This window comes from Rhodnius prolixus, unplaced genomic scaffold (assembly GCF_049639745.1).
Source record: "Rhodnius prolixus isolate KJV_2025 unplaced genomic scaffold, Rpr scaffold_14, whole genome shotgun sequence".
In the NCBI taxonomy this organism is placed as follows: Eukaryota; Metazoa; Arthropoda; class Insecta; order Hemiptera; family Reduviidae; genus Rhodnius; species Rhodnius prolixus.
The window spans coordinates 9,755,633-9,769,275 of NW_027411594.1; the positions used below are offsets into that span (position 1 = coordinate 9,755,633).

At 34.2% G+C, this 13,643-nt stretch overlaps 1 protein-coding gene across 3 annotated transcripts in view; it reads left to right on the forward strand.

Moving 5' to 3' along the window:
• The window catches only part of LOC141451841 (uncharacterized), a 45,714-nt gene that overhangs the window by 25,214 nt on the left and 6,857 nt on the right, over window positions 1-13,643 (forward strand). For all 3 annotated transcript variants that reach the window (XM_074123562.1, XM_074123563.1, XM_074123561.1), the window contains 13 exons: window positions 3,734-7,156; window positions 7,242-7,346; window positions 7,661-7,813; window positions 8,441-8,592; window positions 8,692-8,854; window positions 8,964-9,137; window positions 11,230-11,380; window positions 11,467-11,569; window positions 11,653-11,840; window positions 12,318-12,504; window positions 12,588-12,788; window positions 12,883-12,984; window positions 13,349-13,479. In XM_074123562.1, the coding sequence (XP_073979663.1) occupies window positions 3,734-7,156; window positions 7,242-7,346; window positions 7,661-7,813; window positions 8,441-8,592; window positions 8,692-8,854; window positions 8,964-9,137; window positions 11,230-11,380; window positions 11,467-11,569; window positions 11,653-11,840; window positions 12,318-12,504; window positions 12,588-12,788; window positions 12,883-12,984; window positions 13,349-13,479 (5,233 nt within the window). The remainder of the gene's footprint in view (window positions 1-3,733; window positions 7,157-7,241; window positions 7,347-7,660; window positions 7,814-8,440; window positions 8,593-8,691; window positions 8,855-8,963; window positions 9,138-11,229; window positions 11,381-11,466; window positions 11,570-11,652; window positions 11,841-12,317; window positions 12,505-12,587; window positions 12,789-12,882; window positions 12,985-13,348; window positions 13,480-13,643) is intronic.

Below are 13,643 nucleotides of genomic sequence, written 5' to 3' on the forward strand. Positions count from 1 at the left end.
ATAACTGACATGAATAGCTTTGTTTTAATGGTAATAGTTAATGAGATTTGGAAGGTTAAAGTTTTGTGGTTTTCAACTTTCTTCAAATTTCAAACCTTTATATCTCTCTTCGTATTCATTAGAATTCAATGATTTCTTTGCCAAATTGTAGAGAATAGATAGCTTTATAACTGACATGAATAGCTTTGTTTTAATGGTAATAGTTAATGAGATTTGGAAGGTTAAAGTTTTGTGGTTTTCAACTTTCTTCAAATTTCAACCTTTATATCTCTCTTCGTATTCATTAGAATTCAATGATTTCTTTGCCAAATTGTAGAGAATAGATAGCTTTATAACTGACATGTATAGCTTTGTTTTAATGGTAATAGTTAATGAGATTTGGAAGGTTAAAGTTTTGTGGTTTTCAACTTTCTTCAAATTCCAAACCTTTATATCTCTCTTCGTATTCATTAAAATTCAATGATTTCTTTGCCAAGTTGTAGAGAATAGATAGCTTTATAACTGACATGAATAGCTTTGTTTTAATGGTAATAGTTAATGAGATTTGGAAGGTTAAAGTTTTGTGGTTTTCAACTTTCTTCAAATTTCAACCTTTATATCTCTCTTCGTATTCATTAGAATTCAATGATTTCTTTGCCAAATTGTAGAGAATAGATAGCTTTATAACTGACATGAATAGCTTTGTTTTAATGGTAATAGTTAATGAGATTTGGAAGGTTAAAGTTTTGTGGTTTTCAACCTTCCTCAAATTCCAAACCTTTATATCTCTCTTCGTATTCATTAGAATTCAATGATTTCTTTGCCAAGTTGTAGAGAATAGATAGCTTTATAACTGACATGAATAGCTTTGTTTTAATGGTAATAGTTAATGAGATTTGGAAGGTTAAAGTTTTGTGGTTTTCAACTTTCTTCAAATTTCAACCTTTATATCTCTCTTCGTATTCATTAGAATTCAATGATTTCTTTGCCAAATTGTAGAGAATAGATAGCTTTATAACTGACATGAATAGCTTTGTTTTAATGGTAATAGTTAATGAGATTTGGAAGGTTAAAGTTTTGTGGTTTTCAACTTTCTTCAAATTTCAAACCATTATATCTCTCTTCGTATTCATTAGAATTCAATGATTTCTTTGCCAAATTGTAGAGAATAGATAGCTTTATAACTGACATGAATAGCTTTGTTTTAATGGTAATAGTTAATGAGATTTGAAAGGTTAAAGTTTTGTGGTTTTCAACTTTCTTCAAATTTCAAACCATTATATCTCTCTTCGTATTCATTAGACTTCAATGATTTCTTTGCCAAATTGTAGAGAATAGATAGCTTTATAACTGACATGAATAGCTTTGTTTTAATGGTAATAGTTAATGAGATTTGGAAGGTTAAAGTTTTGTGGTTTTCAACTTTCTTCAAATTTCAAACCTTTATATCTCTCTTCGTATTCATTAGAATTCAATGATTTTTTTGCCAAATTGTAGAGAATAGATAGCTTTATAACTGACATGAATAGCTTTGTTTTAATGGTAATAGTTAATGAGATTTGGAAGGTTAAAGTTTTGTGGTTTTCAACTTTCTTCAAATTTCAAACCATTATATCTCTCTTCGTATTCATTAGAATTCAATGATTTCTTTGCCAAATTGTAGAGAATAGATAGCTTTATATCTGACATGAATAGCTTTGTTTTAATGGTAATAGTTAATGAGATTTGGAAGGTTAAAGTTTTGTGGTTTTCAACTTTCTTCAAATTTCAAACCATTATATCTCTCTTCGTATTCATTAGAATTCAATGATTTCTTTGCCAAATTGTAGAAAATAGATAGCTTTATAACTGACATGAATAGCTTTGTTTTAATGGTAATAGTTAATGAGATTTGGAAGGTTAAAGTTTTGTGGTTTTCAACTTTCTTCAAATTTCAAACCTTTATATCTCTCTTCGTATTCATTAGAATTCAATGATTTCTTTGCCAAGTTGTAGAGAATAGATAGCTTTATAACTGACATGAATAGCTTTGTTTTAATGGTAATAGTTAATGAGATTTGGAAGGTTAAAGTTTTGTGGTTTTCAACTTTCTTCAAATTTCAAACCTTTATATCTCTCTTCGTATTCATTAGAATTCAATGATTTCTTTGCCAAATTGTAGAGAATAGATAGCTTTATAACTGACATGAATAGCTTTGTTTTAATGGTAATAGTTAATGAGATTTGGAAGGTTAAAGTTTTGTGGTTTTCAACTTTCTTCAAATTTCAAACCTTTATATCTCTCTTCGTATTCATTAGAATTCAATGATTTCTTTGCCAAATTGTAGAGAATAGATAGCTTTATAACTGACATGAATAGCTTTGTTTTAATGGTAATAGTTAATGAGATTTGGAAGGTTAAAGTTTTGTGGTTTTCAACTTTCTTCAAATTTCAAACCATTATATCTCTCTTCGTATTCATTAGAATTCAATGATTTCTTTGCCAAATTGTAGAGAATAGATAGCTTTATAACTGACATGAATAGCTTTGTTTTAATGGTAATAGTGAATGAGATTTGGAAGGTTAAAGTTTTGTGGTTTTCAACTTTCTTCAAATTTCAAACCATTATATCTCTCTTCGTATTCATTAGAATTCAATGATTTCTTTGCCAAATTGTAGAGAATAGATAGCTTTATAACTGACATGAATAGCTTTGTTTTAATGGTAATAGTTAATGAGATTTGGAAGGTTAAAGTTTTGTGGTTTTCAACTTTCTTCAAATTTCAAACCTTTATATCTCTCTTCGTATTCATTAGAATTCAATGATTTCTTTGCCAAATTGTAGAGAATAGATAGCTTTATAACTGACATGAATAGCTTTGTTTTAATGGTAATAGTTAATGAGATTTGGAAGGTTAAACTTTTGTGGTTTTCAACTTTCTTCAAATTTCAAACCATTATATCTCTCTTCGTATTCATTAGAATTCAATGATTTCTTTGCCAAATTGTAGAGAATAGATAGCTTTATAACTGACATGAATAGCTTTGTTTTAATGGTAATAGTTAATGAGATTTGGAAGGTTAAAGTTTTGTGGTTTTCAACTTTCTTCAAATTTCAAACCTTTATATCTCTCTTCGTATTCATTAGAATTCAATGATTTCTTTGCCAAATTGTAGAGAATAGATAGCTTTATAACTGACATTAATAGCTTTGTTTTAATGGTAATAGTTAATGAGATTTGGAAGGTTAAACTTTTGTGGTTTTCAACTTTCTTCAAATTTCAAACCATTATATCTCTCTTCGTATTCATTAGAATTCAATGATTTCTTTGCCAAATTGTAGAGAATAGATAGCTTTATAACTGACATGAATAGCTTTGTTTTAATGGTAATAGTTAATGAGATTTGGAAGGTTAAAGTTTTGTGGTTTTCAACTTTCTTCAAATTTCAAACCTTTATATCTCTCTTCGTATTCATTAGAATTCAATGATTTTTTTGCCAAATTGTAGAGAATAGATAGCTTTATAACTGACATGAATAGCTTTGTTTAAGTGATAATAGTTAATGAGATATGGATGGTTAAAGTTTTTTGGTTTTCAACTTAGCTCCTCATAAGTGTGGAAAACTGATTCATTTGGTTTTAATAACTGCACTTTGAATTCTGATGGCATTCCTGTGTTGCTTAGCTGGATGATTTGGCAAATTTTAGGTATCGCCATGATTGCAGAGAGTACATAAGTTAATTCAAAATAAACTTCATATGCTTTTTTTTAGGAATCACCAGTTGGCAACGGCAGTTCAGTCTTGAAGCAACCCCGCTTGAAAACTTACCAGAAAAGCTCTCATAAAAAAGCTGTACATCCATCATTAGAAGTATTAATACCAGGCGTGACTCGCAAGATTGACTACGTGAAAAGTAAACAATTATCTTCCATACAGTATGGCAAAAATTTTCTAGAAAAAAATTCCGGATTAATGAATGAAATTAACGTTAGCAATGAGAAACGAAGGAGAAGATGTTTGGATTACCCAATAGAGTATGAACCTCATTCGCGGGAAATGCCAAAGAGTGGGAGCTTTTTTGCACCTGTTAACAATATTTCAAATAAAACTGGTCAACTGTTTCATAATTTTAAGAAAGTAGTTTCAGAAAAGAAAACCACAGATTTAACCCCATTGGCGAAAATTGCCAAAAAACTGATGTGTGAAAATAAAGAATTGCCAGTTCCGGTGAATATCTCCGTTGAAGATAAAAGCTGGACAGTAGGTGTAACACCATCTGTAATCGGAGGACCTAAACTTACTGGTAACATTATTGAAGACTTTAATTCTATTGGCCAGTATATGAGAAGAGAAGCCAATCTTCTGTTAAATTCTGCTAGAACTAAAAATACCATACGTAATCAGCAGCCCACTACTAAGCGATATCAAACTCGTTACAGAGAACAATATTCGCTTCCTAAACATGAATTTAATGTTTTCTGGGAAGATGAAGAAGAAGAGGATGAGGAGAATGAATCGGTTATTGGCAAATCTAAAGGCAACATAGGCGTTATCAGTCATAGCCATATGGTGAATTTCAACAGACAAATCTCTCTTCCGACAAAGGCTGGAAATGAGGACCACATTAAGTTAAACAAAAGAAACACACCTACACTATTGACCAAGGAAAGCATTGGCAAAATTACAAATCTACCATCAGGTAGCCGTAGCCGGAGCATGAACTCAGAGAATTATGTAAACAACAGAGAACAGGCAAAAAACTCATTGCCGGAAGTGTTTAATGAAGACACAGAATCTGATAATGATGATGTTAGTGATGATATTCAAATTGACACAAGACAGCCAAAAACAATCGCTGATGGTAAGAAAAATATTAATCAAAGTGTGATTAACGTTGAAGGTAGACCGTTAATTTTTGATGATAAAGAATTAGAAATTACGCTACTTAATCCTACGTGTAGTGAAACTTCTGAAGTGAATTCTAACTGCAATAGTCAACGGAAATCTACACTGCATGAAAATGACGATGTTTTTACAGATATATTAGTGTTGAGCGATTGTGTTGAGGAAAATGGCGAAGAAGATGAGGTTTCACAAGAAGAAAATATTATAATCGAAATTTCCGAAGAAATTTCAGCGAAGAAATTTACCAATGAAAAAGCAATCAATAAAGAAATCCTAAAGAACATTGCCAACAATACAAATGAAGTACTCAATACAGAAGTAAGTATAATGCCATTAAGTACTAAAAAACTTGGTGAGCGAAAGAAAATGGTCGCAAAAGATGTTTCCGTGAAAGAAAATTCTCTGATAACCACTAATCATGTTGTTTCAAAAAATAAAGCCACTAAAAATGGCTTGTTTAAACAAAAAATATCATCTCCCCTTCCAATTGGCACAAATAATACAACTGTAAATTTCACCAAAAAAGATGATTGGCCCATAATTGAGCAGGCAACAGATTTGGGAATTGAGGAATCATTCGCAGGTGACTCTACTAAAATTGATTTCGAAAAAATCGAAAAGTCTCTTTCAATCAGTTCCGATTTATTCACCAACTTAAACGGAAAACCAATGAATGATTTCACATCCCATGATGACCAGGAACTTACTACTCTAAAGAAAGGTACTTTTAAAAAATATCATAAAAAAGGTGGCTTGAAAAAAAATAAACTCAACTCTTTTTTGGGAGGTGTTGACAAGACAAGTTCATGTAATAAATTGAATCATTTATTAAGCTATTGCAACATACTGGGTATTACCGCGGAATTGCAAACTTATCCAATTCATGTAAAATTTGATGTTACTGCTAACAAACCTGGGAATTCAAACAACGTGGATAGCAAAGCTAACAATAATAGAAACAATAAAGAAAGTAGCAGTAATGAAAAGAATAGCGAAGTACAAGAACAATCTGATACAAAAACTAAAAAAAATCCAGATGAAAATCCAAGTAATGCTTCTAAGAAAAGAAAAGTTGAAAGAAAATCTGGTAAAGGTCAAAAATCAAATGAAAATCAAAGTACTACGAAGAAAGGTGACAGTCATTCTGAAAATTTAGGCGAAGAATATAATTCTTTTGTAGGTACAGTAGGAAAGAGTTCAACACCGTTTGTCAAAAGAAATGAAAAGAAATCGGGCAATACAAATGTAGATAGTACGCCGGACTCTTCTAATGTTAGAAATGAAACTGAAGAATCTTCCATGTCAACAAAAATCTCACGAAATGATTCTGTACAACAAAATCAAACTGATGCAACGTGTGCTGAAAGGGAAAAACCTCTAAAAAAAGGTGGGAATGAGTCGGAATCACATGGAAAGCAGACTGCAAAAGGAGTTGATACTGAGGAATCAAAAAAAGACAATAATGATAAAAACAAAGATCAACCGAATACAAGAAGAAGGAGAAATGAGAAACCACCAAATGAACCAAAAGAAGATGCTGATAATGAGTCCATTGACACCACAGAGGATGGCCCGGCCAAAAAGAAAGGAAGGTTAGAGAGCACTGAAGAACAGGTGAGCAAAGAATCCGTGCCAAAGGGTAATGAAGCAACAGAATCTCGAAAGTCCATTCTCACGGACTACTTAAAGACTAGGAATCATTCAGCAAGTGGGGAAGTCCAGTCGCTCACTAAAAGAAAGCGTGGCAGACCGAGAAAAACCCATGTGCCTTCTCTAGTTGATGTACAGACCAGTATACCGTCCGAAAATCCTAACACCTCAGAAAAAGAAAATTCTGAATCAGTTCAGTCGGAAAATAATCAGCCAGTAGAGACTTTGGACAATGGAAATGTTCCTTCAGAAGAGCAGACACAATTAGAAAACATGACGGACACTTCTCAACAAGATTCACTTGATGTAAGTATGCCGTCACTGAAGATGGAATCAAATTTGCAAGAATCAGATTTGAAAAGTGAGAGTAACCACTCGCAAGAAGAGTATACATCGGCACATCTCCCGCCTAGCCCGCCTCCAGTCAAACGAAAGCCTGGAAGACCTAGGAAGAATCCATTACCTACAAGGATTTTCGATTCAGGCATGGATGTTAGTGGATCATCCGGAGAACAGGAGTGTGGTGATCCAAATGATGCTAGTAATAATAGAAGAGGACCATTTGGGCGCCCAAGAAGACCATCATTGTCCAAACAGCCTGCTGCTTCTGCAGATACAGTAGAAAATCTGGATAGAGTGGTATTTATTCTTTATTTCATCAATAAATTTTCACTCCACACCAGGACCTTGAACTTCTTTTTCTTTTTTTTGTTTGTTTATGTAGGATTCGTGTGCAATATGTAAGGAATCGATGACGATTAGAGACTTCCAAAAAAAACATTTCATGATACATAACTTTATGTGCTGGATGGATGGAGATGATCCACTAGTAAGTATACCAATATTTTAAATCCTGATGCTGCCAGAAACTTGGGAAACTTTTTATGATTTGTTCTTAATTTTTCTTTTAATGTACGCGAAAAAAAATCACGTAATCCTATTGATAGGTGGTTAGATCTCACCTGTCAAATTGTCTTAATTACATTCGTAATTTAGAACGGAGCTTTGCGTACCTGTAGCCCCCCCGTAAGTTTATTGCCTAACCCTTAAACTTTCCTAAAGCGCCACTGATTACTCAGTTCTTTCTTTTTTTAATTTTGAATCACTAGCTTACCTAATAGTTCCAATATATTTATTTTACAGGATGTGGAATGTGAAAATACCATGGTCAATTGGTTAATACGTTGGAAAAAGAAGTATCCAAAGCATTTGTTTAAATGTGAGAAGTGCGGGGAAACCAAGAAAAGTGTTAAAGGATTCTTGAGTCACATTCAGTTCTGTGGGAAAACTCTTGAGGTAAGGTTTTCTTGTTATTTCTTAATAAGAAGAGGAAGGTTACGTTTGTGTTACAAGTTGAATTTCAATTGGGAACAGATGTTTATTTATGTGTATGCTGTTTATGGTTCTCTTACTCACAAATGAAAAATTGTGGAAGATCAAACTCAAATATTTCATTTAGTTACTCTGAGAAAGCTTAAAAAATATTTGCGATTAAAATCTCTTCTTACACCCACTCATTGCGGTGATGTAAAACTACACTTTAATTTGACTAGAAAAATTAGTCTAAGGGTGCTTCTATGAAGGGTGAGGGTGGAGATGCTTCTTCCTAAAATGCTATTTCGGCTTTATCTAAGGTTCTATCACTTGTATACTTCGAGGAAGGAAGATTAAGTGAATAGTAAAAATTCAGAATTTAATTTCTTGAGCGGAAATAGCCTTTTACTGATTAGATTTTTCACATTTTATTTCCTTAAAATGGTTTTCCGGTTTTGTTTTTCCAAAAACATCAAATAAACATTCTAATCCATTGGTCCATAACTTTTTCGTAATAATGTCATCTATCCCTTGCCTCGGACGCATCTTAGTGTCCTAAAATTCACCAGTTTGCAGTCATTCTTTTTTTCTTTTTTCTTTTTTTTGTAGGAACGTCAAAAATTGATGGTAGCGTGTCCACTTTGTGGCAGAGTGATGATGCCATCTAGCTTGGAACAACATCGTCCTTTATGCAGTAAGAAAGCGCCACCAAAAGAGGCTGTAGCTGAAATTGCCCTTTCAACTAGAAAGGCAGCTAAACAGTATGTTCCATATTGTTTAATATAAATTAGATGGAAATAAATTTATCAATTATTTTCGAATATTTTATAATATTAAAATATGCATATAAATCTGTTCAGATGTTTAGAAACACTTGCTGATTTAGCACCAAATCTTCTTGCTGAAGGAAAATCAAAAAAAAGAAAACGTAATGACACAAATTTTGAAAGGATAGTCGTAGATTCAGATGAAGATTTCCTTCAAGGTGATGACGATGTTGCAGAGTTTGAAAGAGAAGAAGTTGTAAGTTTGAATGAGTACCAACTCCTTTTTTTTTTTTGAGTTTTTACTAACTACCCAAGATGTCATTTAGTTGGAAGGTCTTTTTTTTCTATTTTTTTTTTTTTTGCAGAAAAATTTGTATACTCTGAAAACAAAAAGGAGTACGAAACATTTGAGAACAATTTGGGAATTAGCGGTGGCTGATGGCAAAGTACTGCATTGTCCGTGCCCATCCTGTGAATTTTCCACCCTTACTTACAATGAAATGAATGAACATTATCGCACATGTCAATTTGATTTCCAGGTAAGGTCTCATAATCAAATTTTCCAGAATCATAGTATGTCTTAATCGTTGATATACAACAGAACAAACAAAGAGCAGCATAGAGTTTCTTTTGACTTAAGAACCAAAACTGGTGTTCGTCTAATAACAAATCTGTTTGCCTAAAAAATTGCACACCAGAAGAAAAGTTCCAGACTTATGCCCCAGCTACATTTTTGTCTCACAATTCAATTATTATTCTAATTACGAGGGTCGTTTGAAAAGTCCGTGCAAAAATAAAAACTACTTAATTTTTTGGGGTAAACCTTTTTTATTTTCCAACATAGTCTCCTTTTAGGCTTATACACTTCGTCCAACGCTGCTCTAGTTTGTTGATCCCTTCCGAATAATAGGATTTGTCCAAGTCTGAAAAATAGCTATTCGTTTCCGCAATCACCTCCTCGATTGAATAAAATCTTTTTCCCGCCAGCCATTTCTTCATATTGGGGAACAAATAGTAGTCCGAGGGAGCCAAGTCTGGAGAATAGGGGGGATGTGAAACGAGTTGGAACCCTATTTCCATTAATTTTGCGACCACAACTGCTGAGGTGTGAGCTGGTGCGTTGTTGTGATGGAAAATGACTTTTTTGTGGGCCAATCGTGGGTGTTTTTCTTGCAGCTCGGTTTTCAAACGGTCCAATAACGATGAATAATATGCACCTGTAATAGTTTTACCCTTTTCCAGATAGTCGATGAGGATTATTCCTTGCGAATCCCAAAAGACAGTCGCCATAATCTTTCCGGCCGAAGGAACGGTCTTCGCCTTTTTTGGCGCAGATTCCCCCTTGATAACCCATTGTTTAGATTGTTCTTTGGTCTCAGGAGTGTAGTGATGTATCCATGTTTCATCCACAGTGACGAAACGACGCTTAAAGTCCTGCGGATTCTTCTGGAACAGCTGCAAACCGTCCTTGCAACACTTCACACGATTTCGTTTTTGGTCAAGCGTGAGCAATCGCGGCACCCATCTTGCGGATAGCTTTGTCATGTCCAAATGTTGATGCAAAATATTATGTACCCGTTCATTCGAGATGCCCACAGCACTAGCAATCTCACGCACCTTCACTCTTCTGTCATCCATCACCATATCATGGATTTTATCAATGATTTCTGGAGTAGTAACCTCAACAGGGCGTCCAGAACGTTCAGCGTCACTTGTGCCCATATGGCCACTCCGAAAATTTTGAAACCACTTATAAACTGTTCTAATCGAAGGTGCAGAGTCACCATAATGTTTATCAAGCTTCTCTTTAGTCTCCTGAGGCGTTTTGCCTTTCATAAAGTAGTGTTTAATCAACACACGAAATTCTTTTTCGTCCATTTTTTGAAAATCACTCGACTTCCTCGATTCAAACGAATGCCAAACACAAAGAAATAGACCGATCTGGCTGAAACTTGGTGTGTCTTCTTCCAAGAGATGCTACTAACTAAACATAACCTCGATATGCGCCAGTAGTGCTATCTCTCTGACTTTGCACGGACTTTTCAAACGACCCTCGTAGTAAATATTTTCAATTGGAAAAAATAAAAAGAAAAGGAAAATTTTATTTTATTTATTGGCGGAGCATTCTTGAGTCATGAATAACTCTTAGAGCCACCATGGCCTTCTTGAGTAGAAGTCTGCCGTAAATTTGGCCAATTCGGTCTTTGCTCCAATAGGCCTCAAATTTGAAGCCTTGGAAGACTGATTTCTTCTCAGTCTATTTTAAAACAGAAGCATTCGGACCCAAGAAAGGTTGTTTTGAATGTAGCTACTTTTAATTTGTTTGACAAAAAGTGTTTTATCGTAAAGTTTTTGCTTTCGCCTCCGTTCTCAACACCTGGATTGGTACACTTATACGTCCAAGCCTCGTCTGAAAAAAGTAGGCTGTTATTTTTTCTTTGTTTACTTTTTAACCGAACTGAATCAGTTCATCCGCCTTTTTGGACGTCCTAATCTCGTGTATATTGATATCCAGGATAGATTGAGCCATCTGGTGAGGTCCTGAATACGGTTCGTACATGCCGCATGCAGTTGACCTGCTACTTCTTAGTTTTTAGTTTAATACCAAAATCCATTGGTGCTTCTTTGCAGGGTTACGTCTGCAAAGATTGTAGATACACATCAATCAGTGAGAGAGATATGGTGATGCATATAAAAACAGTTCATATAGAACATGTGCAGATGATCAAAGAAGGCGTCAAAGTACCTCACTCAACAAGAAGGGACGACATGTTAACAGGAAGTAATTATTTTTTGTTCTTAATATTAACTTTATTTACTTTTTCTCACCCATTTTCTTAAAATTTGTTTACATTATATGAATTCCAGGCCAAATCTTTATTCCTTTCTTGAAGAAAGCAGAAGTCACATTTAGCGCTAGTGCTAAAGTATCTAAATTCTTCAGGCCAGCCCTTTCTTGGACTCAACAACAGTAAGTACAATCCTGAACATGACTATAGTTATGAACTTATTTCTTCATTGCTAAATAAATCCTAATTATTTACAATTTTATAGGCGAGCACTTAACTACACTACTGAATCAATATTTCCGGAATATAAATTTATCCCAGAAGTATGGCAAGAATTAGATTTGAATAGTATTGAAGCGTATTTACCAGAAAAGAAACTATCTGTGAAGTTCAGCAGTAGGAACAGATCTTATTGGTCACATTTGAAACTGTTCGAAAGTCGAATATTAAGTGGTAATCATTGATTTTTTGTTTATAATTATTACTTTTTTCACTTTATTTAACTCTTGGAAGACATTCGAGGTCACCTGAGACCCCGAAATAAAAGGTGTGTCAAAAGGTTCAAAAATCAGAAAGTACCCAGCACATTTTCTTTTTAACGCCTAATTTCAGGTAGACCGTTTGGAAATAGTTAATTTACGTACATTATTTAAATTTGTTACAATTATCTTTCCTCTCCTTCTAAACTGATCTCTTTCATTACTGCTGGAGTTTTCAAAGAACTTCAAACAGTATTTTTCATGAATTCACCAAAAAAATCCATTGAAATTTTGGGGAAGTTTCAATGAGAGTTGGTTTGTTGTCTGTAAAAAGAGAGAACACAATCCAGAGGCCGTACTGAATAAAGTTCCGGGCGCCGACGACGAAAAAAAAAAGGGAGAAAGTCTTGCGAGTATTCACAATGTTTGTTTTTTCTTCTTACAATTACAGAGCGCATGTGCATAATGTTTACTGGAGGGCCAGTCTGGGGATTGGCTTGGGCGCCTGGAAGTACCGATGTACAATATTTGGCGGTGTCTACGCATCTGAGTATGCATTCTAATTTCCGGATGGGATCGGTACATGCAGGCCCAGGAGTTGTGCAAATATGGGCCTTAAGAAATCTTAATAATTTTGGGTATACCATTTTTGTTATTATAAATTATTTTTTTCTGTCCAGTTGGCTTGATTTTGGTTAATTTCATTTTCAAATTATTACAGTAATACATCGGATGGACAGGTGAAATTAGAGTACGTATTCTGCCATGATTATGGAGGATGTTGGGCCTTGGAATGGTGCCCCGCAGGATGTCAGGACGACACCCGGATTGGACTTCTGGCAATCGCTACCACCAGTGGTGTTATCCCTTTGTTTGCCGTGCCAACACCCCAAGGGCTTAGCGCTGCATTAAATTCTGAGAAGTAATTTTCTTAATTCATGGAGTAATTATTTTGAAATATAATTTTATTAATAACATTTTTTTGGAGGTTATTGACAAAGAATACTGTATTTCAGCGTGAAACATTATAAACCAGAACCGGCACTTCTTTTGAAATTAAGCCCTTTTGTGAACAGCCAGTGTACACGTTTAAGTTGGTCTAAAGTTAAGCCACATAGGTAAGTGTTTTTTTTTTTTTTTTAGAATTGAGTTTAACATTTCAAGTTGCTTTTATCGATCGTTCAATTATTCTGGAAGTTATAAGATTGGAGAAAAGGCAGTGGCCTTTCATTTCATTCACTTTCCTTGACTAAATGGAGCCAGGTACCAAAGGGACCCATATCAAAGGGTGTACCCATGGAAAGTATTCGCACAATAATGTAATTGCATCATCTGTATTGAGAAAAGTCAGTCAGAGACTGTAGCAAATTTCTTCTTGTCTAGGTTGCAGTGTGTTAGTACTGTTTGGCTAGGATATCCGCGGTAGATATTGAAGACTGTCCTATGGGTTTCTACCTAAATCATAATTGTTTTTTCTTACAGATCAATAGTGGCTGGATTCACAAACGGAGTGATCGGAGTATGGGATCTAAATTCTCAGTCAGTTCTGTTAAGATCTGGAAACACCTTGTATCCATATAAAACATTTAGTGCCCATCATTCAAATATTACAGGTATTTATCTCTACGTTAATTTATAAATATTGTGCGAAAAAAGAATGTGCATTACTTAAAAGAAGTCTAATGTGACAAATTGGGCACCTTTTTTCGCTTCAACTACTTTTTTTTTGGTGCTCTCATTACGAGCAATCAATCAGTAAGGGCACTTCCTTCCTCAA